General features: G+C 36.4%; 1 protein-coding gene and 1 non-coding gene across 2 annotated transcripts; one reads left to right on the forward strand and one right to left on the reverse strand.

Annotated features, from left to right (window-relative positions):
- Positions 1 to 10,765: 10,765 nt before the first annotated feature.
- TRNAE-UUC lies at positions 10,766 to 10,839 on the forward strand. The gene has a single exon. It is a non-coding gene; the product is annotated as a tRNA-Glu (tRNA).
- Positions 10,840 to 16,585: 5,746 nt separating this feature from the next.
- LOC113332760 lies at positions 16,586 to 17,537 on the reverse strand. The gene has a single exon (XM_026579279.1). It carries the CDS (start codon positions 17,402 to 17,404, stop codon positions 16,919 to 16,921), a length of 486 nt encoding a protein of 161 aa, XP_026435064.1. The 5' UTR covers positions 17,405 to 17,537; the 3' UTR covers positions 16,586 to 16,918.
- Positions 17,538 to 23,078: the final 5,541 nt, after the last annotated feature.

The raw sequence follows: 23,078 nt of genomic DNA on the forward strand, positions 1-23,078 counted from the left end.
TAACTCATCTGCATCAGAGGTTGCAGGAAAGGGAAAGGTCGGTCTGAAGTTTTCACATTGAATGAAGTTCTTCATGTTACAGACATTTGCAAAAAAAATTCTTGTTCTGTTTTAGATGATAAGGGTTTTAAAGTTACAATTGAGTCTCGAAAAGTTGTACTAACTAAGGGCAATGATTATGTGGGTAAGGGTTATAAGAACGGGGGTCTATATAAACTTAATGTAACCTGTCCTGAAGTGAAATTGAATGAGTCTTCTGCTTATATGTGTATGTCATTGAATGTTTGGCATGGTAGACTTGGTCATGTAAACTGTAAATCAATGCATAAATTGGCTAGCATAGTCTGCATACCCAAATTCACTTTAGATAAAAATCATAAGTGTGAGATTTGCGTAGAATCTAAGCATGCTAAGAATTCATTCAATAAGAATGTCCAGAGAAACTTTAAACCCTTGGAATTAATCCACTCAGACCTAGTTGATATGAAGTCAGTTCAAACAAGAGGTGGTAAGAAATGGTTTGTTACTTTTATTGATGATTGTACGAGGTATTGATGTTTATTCACTTATAGGGAAGGATGATGCCTTAGAAGCCTTTAAAATTTATAAACGTGAAGTTGAAAACCAATTTAATGTTACCACTAAAACTGTTAGATCTGACCGTGGTGAATATGAAATTCCCGTAGGAGATTTTTGTGAAGAACATGGCATAATACATGAAACTACGACCCCTTATTCACCTGAATCCAATGGTGTAGCTGAACGTAAGAATCATACCCTTAAGGATATGATGAACGCCATGTTGATAAGTTAAGGATTACCTTCGAACTTGTAGGGGGGGGCTATCCTCTCAGCCAATCACATCCTGAACAGAGTACCCTTTAAAAGATCAGATAAAACTTCATATGAGTTATGGAAAGGTAGACAACCATCTTATGCTTACTTCAAAGTGTGGCGGTGTTTGGCAAAGGTGGTCATCCCTCCTCCTAAGAGAACTAAGATAGGACCCAAAACTGTTGATTATGTTTTCATAGGGTATCCTGAGCATACTAGTGCTTATAGGTTGATGGTTGTGAGTTCCAAATTTTTTGACATGGGGTTGAATACTATTATGGAGTCTAGGGATGCTGAGTTTTTTGAGAATGTTTTTCCTATGAAACGTGATTCTCGAAAGAGACGTTTAGATGATCTTGTAGATTTGCCGTTAACTAGCCAGTATTTACCGTTAGAGGAAGATGCATCAGAAATAGAACCTAGAAGAGGTAAAAGGGTTAGAACTGAGAAAACCTATCACGGTTGCATTACATACCTAGCCGAGTCTGATCCCAAGACTTATAAAGAAGGCATGACTTGTCCTGAAGCTCCATGGTGGAAAGAAGCTTCGATTAATGAAATGGATTCCATCCGAGAAAACGGTACATTTGAGCTTGTAGATTTACCTCCAGGGTCTAAGGCCATAGGTTGTAAATGGATCTTCAAGAGGAAACGTAATATAAATGGAACTGTTGAAAATTACAAGGCTAGGTTGGTATCCAAAGGCTACAAACAGAAAGAAGGTATAGATTTCCTTGACACCTATTCATCAGTGAGTAGAATTAGCTCCATTATGATGTTAATTGGTATAGATTCTGTCCATAACCTAGAGATACATCAAATGGATGTAAAGACATCGTTTCTTAATGGTGAATTAGATGAAAAAATTTATATGAAACAACCCGAGGGCTTTGTAGTTAAAGGTTGTGAAAAGAAAGTTCGTAAACTGATTAAATATTTGTATGGATTGAAAGAAACACTTAAACAATGACATGAGAAATTTGATCATGTGATGATTTCTAATGGTTTTAAAATTAATGAATTTGATAAGTGTGTTTATACTAAACTTGTCAGGGATGCCTGTGTAATTGTATGCTTGTATGTTGATGATAGGCTTATACCAGGTACAAACATGGATGTTATTAATTCCACTAAGAAATTGTTGAATGCGAGCTTTGACATGAAAGACTTAGCCCATGTTGATGTCATATTAGGGATGAAGATTAGAAAAACTTCAAATGGCTGTAGTCTGAGTCAGTCTAATTATGTTGAATCCATACTTAAAGAAATATAAACAGATTGACTGTAAAACTGCTTGTACTCCGTATGATTATTCTTGTAATCTCAAGAAGAATAAGGGTGTAGTAGTTATCTAACTTGAATACTCGAGAGTCATAGGAAGTCTGATGTATTTGATGAATTGTACGAGACCATACATTGCTTATGTTGTGAGTAGGTTAAGCAGGTATACTTGTAATCCAGGGCAGATGCATTGGGATGCACTTATTAGAGAGAAAATGTTTGATGGGGGAAAAATCTGACGGGGGTGTGGGGGACCAATCACAAGGCGACACATTTCTTCTTTATTTGGACAGTTTCCAGCTAATTTTTATCATGATTTTAAACTCCCAAATTACCCCTCCATTAATATCAGAATAAATCTAGTTAAATATCTAAAAATAATAACTAACCTTAATTAGGTCAATACAAACCCATCGTATATGGAAAGAAAAATAACATGATCTCACGTGATGTCGTAATTATAGGCTCCCTAATAGTGAAAGATATTTTTACCTTATTAAATTATTTATTTTATTAGCTTTCATAACCTATTCTTCGTTTTCCTCTATACGGTTCTTGGTTTTCCTTATTCTTTTTTTTTCTATAGTTACAGTTGCAACATCTTTATTCTCTTTTTATATATTAAAATTGCATCACTGCATCATTGTTTTGTCGACAGAATGGAAGAACAAGAGAAGCGTTATTCAATTGAATTGAATGATAATGCTGATCCAGTAGAATTTATGTCGGAGGAGAACTATGTTCGAACAAGTACCGAAGTGAGTATGGTTACTGGAAAGCCTATGGAAAATGATGAAAACATAATGGGAAGAACATTCAAGTCTGACGATGATGCATATAATTTTTATAATGCTTATACAAGGGGAGTTGTAATCTTTTCTCATTTATATTCCAATGCTTTTTTCGCAAGAATTGCAGTAGTTTTTTCTTTATTCTTTTTTGAAATGAAAGATTATGTTGAGAGAAAAATAAATATAATCAAGAACAAAGAGTTACATGAGTCTCCCAGACAACTGAAAACATTGAAACTGGAAACAAACTAATACATCGCCACCATCATCCCACATTTTTCTTATTTTAGCTAACAGTTAGGTCTTACGTACGTAGAGCATATATTTGGAGATCTCATGAATTTGCTTCCAATATATATTGTAGTTAAGATAATTAATATCTTCTCCTTTTATACATTCCGTCCGCCTTTAATCTGTTACCTTAATTAAGGAGAATAGATATCTGTATATAATAAGATTACTAAGATTTAAAATGAAGGGCAAATTAGGAACATAAAATTATAACGTAAGCTGGCTGGAAACTGTCCAAATAAAGAAGAAAATGTGTCACCTTGTGATTGGTCCCCCACACCCCCTTCGGATTTTTCCCCCATCAAAAATTTTCTCCTTATTAGAGTGCTAAGGTACTTGAAGTACACAATGACCTTTTGTTTGAATTACGAAGGGTATTAGGCCGTCCTTGAGGAATTTTGCGATGCAAACTGGATAGCATACTCAGAGGACTTTAAGTCTACGAGTGGATATGTATTCACTTTAGCAGGTGCATCTGTATCTTGGAAGAGTTCGAAATAGACATGTATAAATCATTCCACTATGGAAACAGAGTTTATTGCGTTAGATAAAGCAAGAGAGGAGGCCGAATGGCTAAGAAAATTTTTAGAAGATATTCCTCTCTGACATAGGCATGTGCCAGCTATATCTATACACTGCGACAACAAAGCTGCAATAGGTAGAGTTAAGAATAGCTTGTACAATGAGAAGTCTATACATATACGTAGAAGACACAATTACTTGAAAAAACTATTCTCAACAGGCGTTATTTCCATAGATTACACAAGGTCCAAGGAGAATATCGCGGACCCTTTGACGATTTCCAAGGAGATAGTTAGTAAAGCATCAAGGGGGATGGGGCTTAAGCTCAATAATTAAAACTTGCCATGAATGATACTGAACCTTGCTAACTGGAGATCCCAAGATCAAGGTTTCGAATGAGACAAATAATTTATAGTGGCTAAAGATATACACTATCAGATAATTCCATTTTCCGTCCCTTCCATATGTTGTAGATGTGATAGTGTGACTGCATGTGGAGGATGACTTTTAAGTCTTAATAAGTTCTATAGTTTCAATTTAATATTGAAGTATGGTGTAGCAGTAAACACTACTGATGGAACTCACTTATCTGAATGAGTAAGTGGGGCCGGTTCCTATGAGAATGGATCCGATTCTCTAGAGCACTATGAGAAACAAGAAATGTCCAGGGCCAAATTGGACAAAACGACACGAACTTAGAAACGCCATGAGGATATCAAGCATGGTTGTTGTCGCGAATTGCACCAAATGCTAGCAGTTCCACATTCACTATCTAGCAAGTAGTTCCGGTAACTTCTCACTAAGCAAGGGTTCAAGACCTCATGGACAACTTTCTTTAAATGGTATTTTCCTTATTCTGACTTTTTCGTTTTTTCCGAGATTTCATTCATGTGGGGGGATTGTTGAAGAAAAATGAGTTTTAATAAAATGTTTTTGGTCTTAATGTGGTTTGATCTTAGGACCTAAGGGTTGTATGGATGCTCACTCATTTCTTTGAGTGAATGAATCTCTTTACTCCCACATTGGGTATACTAGAGAAGAACCTCCACTATATAACCATATTTCTATGGATATATTGACAAAATAGGGTGGAGCGGATGGGGCAAAAGATACATGGACCAACCCATGAATATGCGCGTATACCTTGCACCAAATCATATGTCTACTCGGATTTATTTATGCGAGTTTTTCTTTAGGAAACAATTTTCAAAATTAATTTCTCTAAAGTGTTTTATTTATGAGAGAATTCCTTTTGCGATTTTAATTGTTTTTGAAGAAAACTAAAACCTAAATTGATTTGCAAGTATCTTCTCCTATAAATACAAGTCGAAAATCTTTTTCAAGACACACCAGAAGCGACTACTTTCTAGTCTTCTTTTTATCTTATTCTTGCTTTGTTTTTCACGGCGTGTTCACTTCCAATCCCTATTGCTAAGTTCAAGAGTGGGTAACTTATGTTGTGCTAACTGAAGTTATGTATGACAGTCTTATCTTAGACACATCTTCGCTATGAGGGGTTTAGCATTACTCATCTCGAGTATACCCGCGAACTAACGTGTTAAGGACAACTTGTTGAACCTGTGATTCTTCCCTCGTCAAGTTGTTTTGGTGGAGTTGTTTTGATTCAGTTCTTTACATATTATTTTGTTACATCTAACGTGCTGTTCATTGTATCAAGATTCGAACAATCTTAACACATTATAAATCCTTGCAACAATGTCAATAAAGATCGACGTTGAAAGACCACAAAAGTTTAATGAAAAAGATTCAAGATATGGCAATCCAAGATGCTCTTTTTTCTGAGCCATGATGTTCATTGTTGCAAGATTCCAACACATTCCAATTTAGGACTAAGTTTTTAAACATTGCATATTTAAACCACCGAGGTTCCAATTCCAAAATGAACAGTGAGCTCTGCACCTCATTTATGATTATCTCAATATTTATTCATTTCTTGTAAGTTGTAAAGCGCTTGTAAATCCTAACTCAGTTTGTATTTAAAATTGAAAGGATAAGACCTTTCCCGATAACCACCGGGGATACTTATTAAAGGTATCTATTAGGATGGATCTTATGGTGCTTCCCAGACCATTCCTAAGCCAAAAACCATGGCCTAACCCCCCCAGTTCCCAATCACGTTCTCTATTGAGTGGGAATCCCTGCAGGAAGAAATCTCAAACGGAGAATGGTTGTTCATTTTGAAAAAGTGAAAAGCGGATAAGGATTGTTCTTTCTATTATTAAAACCCCTGTAACTTAGTGGGGTGAAGAGATACTTTTGCATAAAAATCGATTAACTTATAAAAAATGATAATCTTATCCATTTTGGGTTAAGTTTAGTGGGACCATGATATGGCACACGGAAGCGATAAAAGACAAGGAGAATCCACTCCTTAATGTTAGAGCACTGCCCGGTCGAACTCGCAAGCGTTGCTATCTCAAGCTTGTTTGTCAAGTTTTGTTGATCAAAACTATATACTTGATTTCTAGTCTACTTATAGCTATGTCTCGGATTATGATAGAATGTGTAGTTGAGATTTATACTTCACGGCGTTCACCAATTGAAGAAGAAGATCTACTGAGGAGCTTGAAGGAACTTCATCAACAAAAGGTATGTGGAGACTAAAACTTATCTATTACTCAGAAGTCTATTTTATTCTATTCTCTAGTGAGACTAAGTCGTACAACTATATAGACTTTTACATTATACACATTTGATATTTCGAGCCGAGTTTATCTCGCTTATCTATTTCTCGAAATATATGTTGGAAGATTTTTGCTTTAGTTATGTTCATCGTATTCTTGACGAGTTTAGTTAAGTCAAAAGATGATCATGTGAAAATTACCTTGAAATCTTATATGATTTGTGTGAGACAGTCATTTGATGTTAGTTAGGGAAGTTTCGTATTGACCATTCGATCACTTGAAAATTACTTGAATCTAATGGTATGTATTAGATTTCCATTGTCGTCTTCCAAAGATGTTTCAATGATTGAAATGAGAGTTTAGAAAAATTACCCATGTCTGGATACAACACGGTATGCATACCTAGTATGCGAACTTTATTGTGATGATTCAGGTACGGAACTCTTGTTTGCGTGCCTAGTATACGAACGGATTTACCTGAGAAGGTCCGGAACTCTTGTTTGCGTACCTAGTATGAGAACGGGTTTACCTGAGTTGGGTCCGGAACGGTTGTTCGCGAACCGGGTTTACTAACGGCTTGACTAAGCCAAGGTCCGGAGCTGCTGTTTGCGTACCTAGTTTGCGAACACAGTGGTTAAGTTCTAAAATCGGTAATGTATGATTCTCATACTCATGAACTTAAACATTTATGATTTGAGGAATGCAAATTAACTTTGGAAACAATGGATTAATGTTCATGAATTGATTCTTGTATAAGTACTTTGTACGATTACGAATCAAACCGAATTCGTTTCAATTTGTTCATGAATATTTCTGTGAGATAGTGAACAATTGAACAACTGTATGAAACACAATTAGATTCATTTGATTATCAATCATGATTGATTGATCTTCATTTTTGATCTAGAAGTGTTATATGAATACGGATAAGACAACAGTGTTCATACGGCTAACTCCGGTTAACTATTATTGAGCCAACTCAATATACACGTTTAGGTAAGGTAACCCGTATCTAAATATAAGTATATTTTGTTTGTGTGTAACAAGCTAAGACCATCTAACGGTGGAGATTAATTGCTTAATTTCTAAGTAGACTTAGCTTGAATCTTAAATCAGGAGTTCATCTAACGGTGAATACTGAATGCTTTGTTAATAAGCTATCTTAGCTTTGATTATAAGCAACCCTGATTTGAAAGACTATATAAGGGAGAACTTTAGCAATTGAAAAACCTAACCCCGACACTTTCTTGTGTCCTAGTTGCAAACTAGAGTCGATTCTCTTTTAACTTAGGTTTTCCAAAACCATTATTAGGTTAACGACTTGAAGACTTCATTTGGGATTCGTGAAGCCAGGTCCAACTATTTTCTCTGTATTTGCGTATTCTGATCTTACTTGTTCTATCGTATTGAGTTTTATCTTCTTTAAGATTTACTCGATATTTATTTCCGATAGGTAAAATATAAAAAGTAATCACAACAGTTTTTCGTCCCAGACTCCTGTGATTCCGCAATAACTTCTTATGTTAATCAGTTAGGTTATTGTGAGGTGACTAATATTTCTAGGCTGCTCTTCGGGAATATAAGACCTGATTATTATTTGGTTCATGTTCAACTTGATCTTTGTATCAAAAGACGGAAGAAACAGAATAAAGGATAAACATATCTGTGGGAGACAGATTTGTTTATAAGTCTCTGACTTTGGGTGGTAACAACTCTTAGTTGTGTGTGAGATCAGCTAACAGAATCAAGTGCGCAGAATCCGGCGTGGTTCTAGAGGCGTAAGGAACGCGACCGTACCTTAATCGGTGCGAGACTTGGTTAGGGATCAACTACATTCCACTAATAACAAATTAGGGTCCTGAAGTATATCAATAGTTGAACAACAGAAGTACGTACGATATACTTACTGAAACTGAAGTGTGCGACGGTGATGATGAACAAGACCCCACACCTTCAAATGATTTTTTTTTTGATAAAATCCTAGAGATCATAGGAATCCTCGACTGATTCTTCTAGGCGTCTTCACAGACGATCAACGCATGAAAACCTGCTCTGATTACCACCTGCTATGACACAAGCGGAAGCGATAAAAGAGAGGAGAATCCACTCCTTAAGATGTCGATAGAAACTCCAATCCAGGAGCAAAAAATTTAATCCAAGAGTTAAAAGAGACAAATAATCAATGGTATAAACCAACAACTTAAGATTTTTCATTAAACGATAAAAGGTGAGCCGCTACTACTTTGCAATGATAATAGAAAGGCTACATATAGCCTGCAAACATAAACCCTAAAGTCTACAACTTTCCTAAACAAGATAAATCTAATAAAAAACTAATTATCCTAGTAAATAAAATATTAAAGGTGATAAATATCCAAGATATAGTTATTCTTGGAAAATATGTGAGTTGTCATATTACGTCGCGTATCAGACCACTAGAGAAATAAGTGGGGTTTAAGTTAAATATTATATGAGGTGGACCCAACAAATTATAAAACGGACTACCCATTGTCCGTTTTTCTTCTCAAAACCGGGAAGAACCACAAGGTCTAGGTTCTTCCCAGGCTAACTTGGAAAGGCAATTGGGAATGACTTGGGAAGAGCCATAAGACCCAGTCTTAGTGATCAAGATGCATCTCTAGCATAAATAAATACTCTATAAGTAGCGACGAATATATTCTCAATGACCACACATCAAATCTTTCTATTTTCTTTCTTCTCTTAGCATCATCAAAAACTTTTTAATGTGTGTTTTTGGTTATAAGGGGTACTATCCTTGGATTCTATTACGTTATTAAAGGGTTCACTGTATCCTGACGGCATTGTTTCACATACCCATATATCCTTGTCAAATTATTGAGAAGGGTTGAATGATTGTCTAAAACAAATCTTCAAAGAGCCATAAAGATTTGCTAAATTTGATCGAGAAGTTGGGCGATCACAATTTAATGAAATGTCGAAGATGTCCTAAATTATCCGGAAGAAAATGAAGTTACACAGTTCTTAACCGATGAAGAAATAATCGAGAACGTTATGGGAACTGATAAAGATGTGGAAGAAGATGATGAAAGTTCTACGATAGTGCCCCCTTGACGAAACGAGGCTATTAAAGCGACAATCACATTGAATAATTTCTTGCTGAGCTAACACCAAAAATTCTGACAATGATAAGAAAAATTAGAGATGAAATTCAAAAGCGATATTGATTTTAGCAAAAAAACAGAAGACAGTTAAAACATTATTCAAAAAATCTTCGTAAATCATTAATGTATTGAATATATATATATATATAATGCATTATTAATTTATATTTCATATGAGGCCTATATAGGTAATCAAAAAAGTATTATCTTATAATTTTAGCGAATTATTAATTTGGCACGTTGTCCCCGACTCAGGACAGACCAAAAATACTATTTAAGAGAGTTTATTAAATAAGCGAGTATTAATTAAAAGAGTTTCTACTATAGGTGTCAAAGTATTAAAAAGAACCACATGCGTATGTGGCCCGACCACATCGTAGCCGCGGCGCAAACCAATCATGGCCTAAATAGGTTACCTGTTTTTGAGTATTTCTATCTATGGACCATGGTTAATTTTTGTATGGGAATGACCTTTTCTTTTTGGTTTGCTGGACGTAAACAAGAGGTCCACAAAGGCACCAACCATCTCGTTAAGATCAAATAATTGTGAATGAAAAGCCGGTGAATTTATGTAGAAGATCACCTTGTGTATCAATTATATCAAATTAACTGAACATTGGTTAGTATCTGTATAGCCCTGACACAATAAGTTGCTTCAAAATTTATAAAGGGCTTCAATCATGGACCTCGTTTTCCATACTTGATGTCTCTTTTAATTTCTCTTTTAAATGCTCAATTTTCTGCTTTTCGGCATATCCGTATCAAGTAGTGGCAGTAATGTAGTGCAGTACTTCGCGTAGCTCAATAAATCCAAGACGCCTCCATCTTATTACGAGTCAAATTGTTAATTAGCTTTAGTTTGTTCCAAATCCTAAGTTTCCTTCATTGTTTGTTCCACTTCTAATGTCTTTTTACTTTAGATTCAATTTCACAATCTAATAAGGCTATGTAATTACAAGTTCGTGTATGCTTTAATTTTCAGTAAAATTGTTATATACTATCTCCGTCTCAAAATAATAGGCAGGTTTGGGTGTAAAATTTTACACACAAACCTGCCTATTATTTTGGGACGGAGGGAGTACAAAACAATAAAATCCGCTAATAGTTCGTCCTCAGAGTTGAAAGTTATCTTTTGTAAGTTTAGCTCACGACAAATGCTGAACATCCCTATCAATCTGGATTCTGGTGCACGGCCTGGTGGTCTCTGCGACTAGTTACCGAATAGGTATCTTGTCATTTCCTGACAAATGCACAGCCTTCCATTGTAGTCCAGCCCGGTTAGGATACCTGGCTTTCACCCAGGCGACCCGGGTTCAAATCCCGGCAATGGAATTTTTTTGGAAATTAATTTGTTCTTTTTGCCCCATGACGGACCGCTAGCCGGGGTATTTCCAAATGCGCTCATGATGCTTAGCATGTTCAAGCCAGGCAACTGAGGAAAACAACGAAATCTTTCAAAAGCTTACTTTAGTCTCAGCTAGGCGAAGATTATTGGTTGTCAACATTTAATCATCGCCGAGAACTTCAAACAGAGTAGTGAATTTCAACACGCATTCTTTAGAGACAGATATTAACCGAGACTTTTTGGGGAATTCTCCGGTGACTTTGTTTGGTTATGTTCTACTTATCGTCCTTCTCTGCTGCACACACTTTTTACTTACTCCTATGTACCCATTTGTAATAATGTCATTGATGTTTAGGGATGTAAAATTTTTGGATATATAATTGTCCGATAATTGGGTTTGTACTGCGTACTATCTTACTGTGTCATCTCCAAATTGAAAGGACGGTTATAGTTTAATAATGGATATCGAGTTTGATCTTGTGTTATGAATTTTTAAGGCAAAGTTAGTATTCTATAGATTCTATACCGATCAAATTTATTGTGTTTCAGTGCCCAGTGGATTCTGGTCTATCCAGATGGACCGCAACACTGTTGCAAAAAGTCTGCTCCAGAGCTCTTTAGAGGGACCAGTGAAATTACAAGTACACTAGTTAGAAATAAGGCTAAGAATCGCGAGTCAGTGGGGAGTAGCAAAGCCCAGCTGCATTGAAGAAATACTACCAAATCATCATTGCAAGAGTGCAGGGAAGAAATTTGTGACCAGAAGTCCCAGTCGACTGATGGCAGGCACATAAGGCAGCTGGTGGCAATTGAATTTCCACTTGCAGAGATAAGAGAACAGTTCCTCTTGTGGAGTTTCTCTAGGGTAGGTAACCTGTCTAACGAAACTTTCCATAGGAAGCACCCTGTCTTGTGAGGCCACTTATGTTCTAAGACTTAAAAGTAAATGAAAAAGAGTTGTCACTAAAGCTTGGAGTATAAACTGTAAGTGAAAACTACAGGGAGACCCATTCTCCCAGATTTTTCCACTGAGAAATCCACGCTAAGAAAACTACAAGCGCGCACCCATTTTCTGGAAAAAAATTATTCTCAAACTTCAATTTCAAAAATTATGTTTTCGTCTGTTTTAATGGTCGAATTACACTTCTTCTTCAGTTTTTTTTCCTCTTCCTCCAACTGTGAAGTAATCGTTAAAATCTCTGGTGCAGGTTCAGGATTTGTCTCACAAGACCTTTATCTTCATGGGTTCTTTAGTGTTTCGATCAAATTACCAGCAGATTATACAGCCGGGGTTGTCGTTGCCTTCGATGAAGAAATCAAATTAGAACTGGAAGATGGTGATGTTGTTAATGTTTGTGATTAATCTCTTCTCTGTTGCTGCATCTAGGGTTTGAAATTGATGCTGCTACAGATCGAGAAAAAGAGAAGAGTTGCTCAGAAATTGAAGCTCGGATTCTGAATCTGCTTCTGAGATTCAGATGGAAATGGTGGTTGCTGTTTGGTGAAGATGTCAGTGGAATTGAGATTTGTTCATGAGCAGAAGCAATGGGTTTTTGAGAGCACTTCGATTGCAACAAGAAAAAGGAGATGTGCCTGTTCTTTGGTGGTTTTGCAGCCGAGTTTGGAGCTGAAATGGGTTCGATTTGAGCTGATATTTCAGCAGTAAAATGTTGCTTCTATACAACTGAATGATGAACTGTTTACAGGGATTCAAATTGGATTAGTGTTGACAGCGGTGTGGCTCAAGTTTGTAAGGGTTTGGTCAAGTTTTTCTCAGGCGAAGGAGCTGGTGTTGCTGCTACGTCGGAAGTAGAGCTGTTGAATAAAGGGCAGTTCAGGCAAGCAAGGAATGAGGCTGGAATGACCAAGTCTGGGACTTATTTTGGTTGTATGTTGAGCTGAAGTTCAGTCTTAAGATATGTATTGGTCATAATGGTTGAATAATCTGTTATGCAGCTATGAAAATGGATGCATAACCTGTTATGCATCTACAAAATTTGTTGCATAACTTGTTATGCAGTCCAGAAAACGGTTGCATAACACGTTATGCATCAACTTTTTCGTCACTATTGAAACCAACAAAAAAAAAGACTGCACAACTTGTCATGCACCTACAATAATATCTGCATAATATGTTATGCAGTCATGAAAATTGATGCATAACCTGTTATGCATCTGAAAATATGGCTGCATAATGCATTATGCATCGAGAAATTTGTTGCACAATCTTTTATGCATCGAGAAAATAGATGCATAACCTGTTATGCATCCGAAAATATGTTTGCATAATGCATTATGCATCAATTTTTTATGTACGCACTAAAATCAACCAAAACAATGGCTACATAACTTGTTATAGATGCATAACTTTGTTATGCAGTCGAGAAAATGGTTGCGTAATTCGTTATGCGTCTGCATAATGCGTTATGCATCCTTTTTGGTGGCTGCATAATGGTTATGTATCAAGTTTTCGAAAATTTTGCCTAAAACGATGATCACCTCCGATTTTTTCATGAAAAACAAAAATTTGATATTGTTGTTTGTACTCGTTGCATAGCTCTCTTTAAAAGATTTCCAACCATATAAAATTTGTAAATTTCTAAGGTGCGGATTTTTAGATATGTTATGTCCAAGTTGAGTTGCCAATTATACCCCTGATGCATAACTCAGTCATGCAGATGCATAATCCGTCATGCAGAAGTTTTTAATAATTTCATATAATTATGGGTGTCACGGAAATAATTATGGGTGTCACAATACCCAAAATTAATTATGGGCTTGACAATGAGAATATTATTTTTTTTGGGTCTCCCCCTAATTTCCCCAAACTGTAATCATAGAATCATAGTTCGTAGATGCCCAGAATCCAGATTTATGAGAAAATCACTACTCAAGTCAAATGCATTGAGTACTTTTGTGCATGCCTTAGCTTTAATCAATGATCTGACTTAGAATTAGGTGATAGTGGGTTTGAGTTCCCCGAAATATTCTAGTTATTCATCTGGTTTCTGTCTACGGTTTTGTTTCTGCGCTAAGTATACATTGTTGGAGTCTTGCAACAATAGAAGAAACGTCAGATGTATCAAACAATAAATATAAAGAACCGTATCAAACAACTCTACCACGAACAAATTGATGAGGGCAGAATCACAGGTTCAACAAGCTGTCCTTAACACATTAGTTCGCGGGTATACTCTAAAGTAATGCTAAACTCAAACGTGCGAAGATGTGTCCAGCATAAGACTGCCCGATATAACTTGTATTAGCACAATACAAGTTACCCACTCTTAAACTCAGCAACGGGGAAGGAAGTAAAACGCCGCACGAAAATAAAAGCAAGAAGATGAAGAAAAGTAGATCTAGAGATGGTCGCTGCTTGTGTGTTTTGAAAAGAGATTTTGGAGTTGTATTTATAGGAAAATTAACTTGCAAATCAAGTTAGGTTTAGGTTTTTTCTTATAAAACTAGTTTTGTTTCTTGTAAAACAATTAACCACAAAAAAGAAAAAGTAATTTTTCCATAAATAAAACTCTTAAATAAATTATTTATCAAGTTAAAAACTTGTAAAAAATAATTTCAAGTAGACACGGACTTGGTGCTTGGTACACGCGCATGGGCACGGGTCGAAACATGTATTTTTCGAGTTGTATTTATAGGAAAATTAACTTGCAAATCAAGTTAGGTTTAGGTTTTTTCTTATAAAACGAGTTTTGTTTCTTGTAAAACAATTAACCACAAAAAAGAAAAAGGAATTTTTCCATAAATAAAACTCTTAAATAAATTATTTATCAAGTTAAAAACTTGCAAAAAATAATTTCAAGTAGACACGGACTTGGTGCTTGGTACAAAGCGCATGGGCATGGGTCGAAACATGTAGTTTTCTCCCCACCCGCTTCACCCACATTGTTTTACAATATATCCTTGAGAACATGTTAAAATAGTGGAGCACCTCTTTAGTTTTCCACAATGTGGGACTAAAGGTTCCATTTCATTCACTCAAAAATGAGTGAGTATCCTTACACCCTTAGAGCGTCCACAGTGGTACGATCATAACCAAATATCAAAGACCAAAACAAACGATCAAATTTGAGTTTAATCTGGTGTATGACATTACGGGTGAAAGACTAAATTTGATCGAGCGTACACTATATATTCGCCTGATGTGGGGCGTGGGATATACGTCCGCCTGATTGGGGAGATTCTTAAAAAAAAAAAAAGAAAGAAAGAAGTGGGGCGGAGGTATAAAGCCCGCCCCACAAAAAAATTTTGGAAAACAAAGAATGGGGCGGGGGTATAATGCCCGCCCCATATAAAATTAAAAAAAAAATAAAATGGGGCGTAGACTTTACGTACGCCTGGTGTGGTGCGGGGACTTTACGTACGCCTGGTGTGGGACGTAGATTATATAACCGCCTGGTGGTGGGGCGTGAACTATACGACCGCTCGACTATATCTGGGTTTGGTCTTGATCGCCGACCAAATTTGGTCTGGGTTTTACTCTTTGATCAAATTTTGATCGATGGTCCGTCCCACTACGCCAGCCCACTCGACTAGAAATTTGCTCTTAGTCGTCCACTGCAGTTGCTCTTAGGTCATGAGATCAGACCACACCAAGACCAAAAAATCATTTATTAAATAACTCATTTTCTCCAACATACATTGCTCACCGTGTTAAAGCTTTGGTGATAGTTTCTCATTTCTCATTTCCGCGCTAAGTATATAATGATAGTTTCTCATTGATATGTGGTGGAGTTCCTGCCACAGACGCCATTGCAAAGCCCATATAACTGCAGCTGTTACATATATCCAAACGACTATGGCAGCACGGGACAAGCCGTGAAGATTCCAGCACCAAGCAAGCCATGGCAAAAATTGCATTAAAATCCATGCCAATTATAGGATCCCATATTGAAATAGAACCTAGCTTTTGCAAATGGCATATACACAGATATCTGAATGGCATCTTGTCAATAGTACCCAAGATTGGTTGCCCAAAAGCGGGCATGGTAAAATTTCTTGGGTAGTTGTTCTTCCGAGAAACAAAAAGGTTAGCAAACGGAAATAAACATACCCCCAATTTCATTCTCATTAGCTATTAGAGCCCATGCTTCAAAAAAAAAGAAAGAAAAGAAGCTATTAGACCCCTACCCAACTAAGTGGTACACTACCACTAACCTATAATTTTGTTTCAGTCCCGCACAATGACGTTAACGTATGGTCACAATTAACCTTGGGTAAGGCAAGAACATACGCGACTGGTTAGTACTACTACTACACCTTATACCAACCAATATGATCCATGCCTTTGAACCATCTCATGCAAACTTCTCACCAAATTCACAATGATTAATGTAATACTACAAAAGATTTCTTTTTCTTTTGTTCCTTGGTGATTACAGAAGAACAAAATTTGAATAATTTGGAAAATCGTAATCATGATTCTTGGATCTCATTTTGTGGTCACTGGACCACCTCCTTTCGCGCCACTTGTGTATGTTTGTTCCATTTTTCAAGTACAAGGACAATAGTTGGAGCTGCTTAATTGAGTTGTTACTAGATATTTGACCTAAAAAACAAAAAGTGAGTTGCCGTTTACTGCTTCACCCTTTGTTGAGCACCAATGTATTTCCACTTCCAGTTCCCACAATTAACAAAGAAAATAAAATAAAATGAAACAATAAATGGTAAAAAGATGCAATACTATAATGGACAGTGTATCAAATGCAATCTTTACCGTTCAATCTAACCACTAATATCAATTTAATTGAGCTTTAACATTACCTTTCAGTGCTCAAGAACCTTCACAAAACAATGGATACCCTTGATTTCTCACGAATTGTTTACATACTATATATTATTAGATCTATATATTACAAACCCATTTTAAAGATTCATCTAAAATTACACCCAAAATATATATTACATATAAATCTCTAATTTCAAAAAAGAAAAGAAAAAGAAGAACAAATTGATTCCTTACGAAGAACCAACCTTAATCATAATCATAACTGGTAATTAACGCCATTATTTTTGTTGTCACTACCAAACCAAACAGTTCCTCCTCCATTAACTTTGATACATATTCTTTCCAACACCATCATCAAAATTCTGAGCATAACTCTGAGAATCATACTTAAAACCTTGATCACGCCCAGTTTTCGAATTCAAGAGTTTCCTAAACTCAAATCTGATTTTGTAAAAAACATGATGTAAAGTACCTTTCTTATGAAACCCTAACATAGATGATTCCTCATCATCCATTTCCAAATCTCTAGCAAATGTAGGTTTTCTTGACAAGATCCAAGCCCAGCTCAAATCCCACCATTTCTTAATCGAACTTCCTGTAGTTTCTCCGAACGAAGACATTGATTTAGTTCTACGAATCGCCCATGTACTTGCTTGAGTTGAAATATCAGACGGAATAATTCCAAATGAAAGTCTTCTTCTTAAACTACCTTCAGGCGATTGCTGGTTCGAAGATTGGGAGACTGGCAATGATTGTTTCAACGGTCTTGCTGGTAATCTCTTTTGAATGTTCTCCAACATACTCATGATGAATTCGATCTCGCTCTGGCTAAACTAGTTGCACACAGAAATAAAGAGTTGGTGTCGGTGAGGTTTTAGAGAGAGAAGAAGAAAGAGTAAAGAGGAGATGGAGAGGAGGTGACAAGTAGTGATCACAGTTCTACTTCTAGTCTTCTACTACTACATCTCTACAGGCTGTTTTTATTCGTTTCGGGGAGTTAATCGTTGGACCCACACGGGACACACACAATATTTGGACGCAACAATTTACCTAGTAGTAGTTAAAGCGGTGGCAAGTTTCTTATAAAATTACCTTACGGGAACGGGACTCAAAAGTACCCAAATCAGCGGTTGGAATTTTGTAAATCGGTTTAGACCACACGTGCGGAGTTGAAGATTCATCCGGGAGTGGTGGAGGTCGAAGGAGAGTGGAAAGAGGGGTAATTACGAAGTTATTTAACCACTTAAGCATGGTTGGTTGTGGACAGTAGGAGACTGGCGCGTTTACTTTGAGTCTGATTTAATGAGGTTTTAATTAGTAAATCTGGTTTTATTAATTCTTTGATTGCAATAATGGTTTGTTAGATGTCAAGTCTAGTCTGATTCGTAATAAAAATTCGCAAAACAAAAGGGAAATGTGAGATCCAGTGGAATCAATTACTAAAGAGGAACTCTACGGGAATCATTAACATTACTTTAATCATGTCGGTACCGTACCTATATATACTTCAACAATTACCGCTTCTCTTTACTACGGGCCGTCAATGAAGGTGATGGCGGAACAAACACCCAAATTTATGAGTCTTTTTGATCTTCTTCTTAGCGAAATTTAAACAAACGTCTGCAAGGCAATTCTGTACAGTACATAAACCAACAATACTTTGTACTACTCTGATGCATGGCATACCACAATTTCAGAAGATTCCGCTTAGAGGTTTGGCTTCCATGGTTTTCTAGTTTCAGTCTTTCTTATTTTTAGGATTCTTTTAGATTTCCTTTTAGTTTTCTGTTTCCTACTTTAGTTATTCTTCAAGCCTATATAAAGACTAGATTAAGTCTTGTAAGAGCTATCTATTACTCAATCAAATTATTAAACACAAAACTTATTTTTCTCTTCTTGCTTGAATTCTCTTCTCTTCTTGCTTATAGCAATCTAGTATTGCTTTCTTTTACCTTGTTCCACATTAGTTGGTATCAACCGCTTAGTTTTAGGTTTTCATCCTATAACTTGATCCTTACTTCGTTTCCGCAACACCTTTCAGTCCTTTTTTAGTTCCTTTTCGTATACAAAAAAAAAAAATGACTGCTCAACCAGTTACTCTAGCAACAATCGAAGCTCTCATCAAATCTCATACCGAGATTTTGGCAAAAAACATTACTGAAGCTCTTGAGAAGTCCATGGAGGACAAATTAGGGTTAAGAGATACCAAGCTTGAAACCACGCAGAATCAACTTTTGAAGGTTGCAAAACATATAAATCTAGATTTGGATATGCCTGAGCTTGTAGACTTAGAAGGAAAAACTAAAGAAGATATACTTCAGTTTTTACAGAATGATGAAGTACTTGAAGATGTATTGCGTACTTTAAAAATTAAGAAACCGTATGAAGGCTTCATAGGTCATTCAAAGAAGAAGATAGTTTCTCCTGCACTTGACAGTGATGATGAAGATGAACGTGAGAACGATCTAGAGAAGAATTGGATTGAAGAACGACGTTTAAAAACTGGTCACAACCCTTACAGTTCTTTACCAGAATATAAACTAAAATCTGATATTCCCAACTTCTCTGAAAATTTTCGTATTGAAGAACTAACTGATTGGTTCTTTGAGGTAGAAGCTTTTTTCGAATTCATAGAAGTCCCTGAAGATTCTAAGGTTAAACTTGTGACATACAAACTCAAAGGAAGAGCTGCATCTTGGTGGGATAAGATCTGTGATGATCGTAGAAACGCTAACAAACCGAAAATACGTACTTGAAAACGTATGAAAACTTTGATCAGGGATAAGTTCTTACCTAGAGACTTTATGCAGCAACTTTTCATCAAATTACAAAACATTCAGCAGGGGGCACGAACTGTTGAAGAATATGTGTCAGATTCTTATAATTTGGTCGCACGAAATCAACTCAAAGAATCTGAAGAACAGTTAGTTGCAAGATTCATTGAGGGACTGAATAGATTAATATAAAATGGTATGACTCATTCAGTTTTTACTATGGTCGAAGCTGTGCAGCAAGCTATTAAGATAGAAAATCGTCTTATTCGTTCTTCTAGGATTTATCCATCCAGACAAGGGCGTTATCAAAATACTTACATGGGTACCAATTCATCTCAAAACTTTTCTCCAGATACTGTTTTGAATATTCCCAGACCTCCTTATGATGATATTAGCCATTCACATCGACAACCTAGCCATATTGTGCCCTATACTCCACCTCTGGCTACACCTATCTTAGCCAATCCAGTTGATCTTCAGCCGGGTCAGCAGTCTCACTCTCTGCAACCAACTCCTTCTACTACAGGGAATCGGTTTCATAACAGGCAACAACAATTTCCACCGCAACAGCGAGCTAATAATGCTTATACAAAATTTCGTGGAGATAAGTGCAATAAATGTCAGCAATCGGGGCACACTTCTAGTGATTGTCGGAAATTCAATGCTTTGATTGGTGAACCTAAGTTCATTAATGAAGTCACTGGTGCGCTTAATGAGTTTGAAGATGAAGATTCACCTGGTGATGACGACGAGTTTGTTGGGATGATTCGTCCATTATTTCTTACTCAACAATGCAAGTCTCAGAGACACAGTATTTTTAAATCCAGATGTTATATTGGGGGTAAAATCTGCAAGATGATAATTGATAGTGGCAGTGTGGATAATTATATTGTTGATCACGTAGTTAAGAAGCTTGAACTACCAGTAACTTCTCATCCAGAACCTTACACTGTAGGATGGGTTAATGCCTCTAGCACACAGAAGATTACTCTTCAGTGTTATGTGTCATTATCTTTTGAGGGTTATGAAGACACAGTTCTATGTGATGTCATTAATATGACGGAAACCCATCTTCTTCTTGGAAGACCTTGGCAATACGATCTTCACGCGGTTCACAATGGATTCGAGAATACTTACACTTTTGTTCATAATGGGAAAATCAAGGTTCTTAGTCCATCCAATTCTACTTTAAACTCTTGTGCGCAGACTGATGCTGTCGTAGCCACTGTTATTCGTTCTTTGCACCCACAACATTCTTTACATTCCCATGAAGATTCTAAGCCTATGATTGAGTTGCCTGCAAAGGTGAATCCCTTATTATTTCAATATAATGTTTTATTTCCAGATGAACTACCAACTGCATTACCTCCTTTACGGAATATTCAACACTGCATCGATTTTATTCCTGGAGCCTCTTTACCAAACCAAGCACACTATCGCTTGAGTCCTGATGAGCATGAGATATTACAGGGACAGGTAAATGATTTTCTTACAAAGGGTTTAATACGACATAGCAACAGTCCTTGTGCCAGTCCTGCCTTCTTGGTTAGTAAAAAAGATAATGGATGGAGGATGTGTATCGATTGCAGAGCATTAAATTGCATCACCATTCCTTATAGATTTCCGATCCCGCGTATTGATGATATGATTGATTTACTGTAGGGCTCTATTATTTTTACTAAGTTGGATTTACGCAGTGGTTACCACCAAATACGCATTCGAGGTGGAGATGAGTGGAAAACAACATTCAAGACACGTGAAGGTTTATATGAATGGCTGGTCATGCCATTTGGATTATCTAATGCACCTAGTATTTTTATGCGACTTATGAATCAGGTTCTCCAACCCTTTCTCAGTAAATTTGTTATTGTCTATTTTGATGACATACTAATTTTTAGTCGCAGTGAGCCAGAACACCTCCAACATCTTTCACAAGTGTTTCAAGTTCTTGCTGACAACTCTTTATGTGTTAATTTGAAAAAGTGTACCTTCATGGCTTCTTCAGTAACATTTTTGGGATATGTTATTTCTACTGATGGTATTCATGTCGATCCTTCTAAAGTTCAAGAAATTGAAGATTGGCCAGTTCCTACTTCTATTCGTGATGTTCGTAGTTTTCATGGTTTGGCTTCTTTCTATCGAAGATTTGTGAAGAACTTTAGCTCTATTTCTGCACCTTTGACTGACTGTCTCAAGAAGGAGAAGTTTGAGTGGACGGAAGCAATGAATAAAAGCTTTATTCTTCTTAAAGAAAATCTTTGTACGGCACCAATTATTGCACTTCTTAATTTCAACAAGCCTTTTGAAATAGATTGTGATGCATCAGTTGTTGGTATTGGCGCAGTATTATCACAGGAGGGTCATCCAATTGCATATTACAGTGAGAAGAATTCAGATGCACAAAAGAAATGGTCTACATATGAATTAGAGTTATTGTCTCTTGTTCAATCTCTTAAGCAGTGGCATATAAGGGTGCACAGGAACCGAGCCGAAAACCCGAACCGACCCGGAACCGGCGGAACCGTACCTGTTTTTGTACCGAACCGAGGAAGGGGGTACAGGTACCGGTCCAAAAAATAGGAACCGAGGCTGATGAGGTACAGATACACGGTCCTGCCTAAGTCCCGTGCCGTCCCGGACCGAATATACCGAAAAATTCTAGCCATCAGATTTAGAGGTAGCAAACTAATAATAACCATTAGATTTAGGGGGGTATATATATAGAACATAAGGCTAGGGTTTTTTATTTTCTTCTTTCTTTTTTCCATCTCTCTCAGAGAAGGAGAAGAACTCCATTAGAGTTACAAGGAAGATTTTTATTCTGAATCTTCTCTTATCCATTAGACTTCAACTCCACGAACACCAGTTACACTTACACCACCTCTAGATCGAGAAGAAGAAGGAGAAATTGTTAACCAAGGGTAAGTTTTTTTGCTTTTTTTCTCTCCAATTTTACTGATTCTTTATTTATTGTGTTTTATTGTGATTCACAGAACTTGATTCGTTATTTTTATTATGATTTTTGATGGCCAATTGCTTGGAATTGAATTAATTTAATTTAGGGTTTGATATAGGGTTATATCACGCCAAGGAGAAGACTAAGGGAAAGGATTCAAGAAACCATCCACCTCAGAAATTGTTAATCAAGGGTAAGTTCATCAAAATCTCTCATTGATTCCTGTGAAATCTTCTTCTGTTTCTGTGAAATCTCTCATTTTTGTAGGGTATTTATGTTTGTTTGATCCTCGGATTTCTAATTTAGTGACTTGAGATGCTAATTAAAAAATTTATGTGAAAATTCATTAAACCATATTGTAATGGAATTCAGAATATCTAAAATTTTTTTACCTGTGCTGTGTAGGGTTTCTTTGGTTTGATTTAGGTTTGGTTGGGGAACTGTATATGACTTTATTTAGCTTGAGATTTGTAAATGAGTTTAACTTGTCTATTTTAAGGATATAAGTGGAGTGTGCTCTCTGCTATGAGCAATGTATTCTAGAGCCTTTAAATCCAACTTTATAACAACAACAAGGATCTTGATGTTTTCCTTTTGTTAAAGGAAATGGTCAGGGATACAGAGCAACATGATCTTTATGTGCCCATATAATTATAATTATAATGGTGTTGCTCAGATAAATCTTTTCTTGTAAATTTGGGGAAGCCATATTTTGTAGATTTCGTGACTTTGTTATGTTATGCATCTAGT

The sequence above is a fragment of the Papaver somniferum genome, unplaced genomic scaffold, assembly GCF_003573695.1.
Source record: "Papaver somniferum cultivar HN1 unplaced genomic scaffold, ASM357369v1 unplaced-scaffold_132, whole genome shotgun sequence".
In the NCBI taxonomy this organism is placed as follows: domain Eukaryota; kingdom Viridiplantae; phylum Streptophyta; class Magnoliopsida; order Ranunculales; family Papaveraceae; genus Papaver; species Papaver somniferum.

Bases quoted from the DNA above. Each gene is read 5' to 3' on its own strand.
- LOC113332760 (XM_026579279.1), bottom strand. From the start codon at position 17,404: ATGAGTATGTTGGAGAACATTCAAAAGAGATTACCAGCAAGACCGTTG.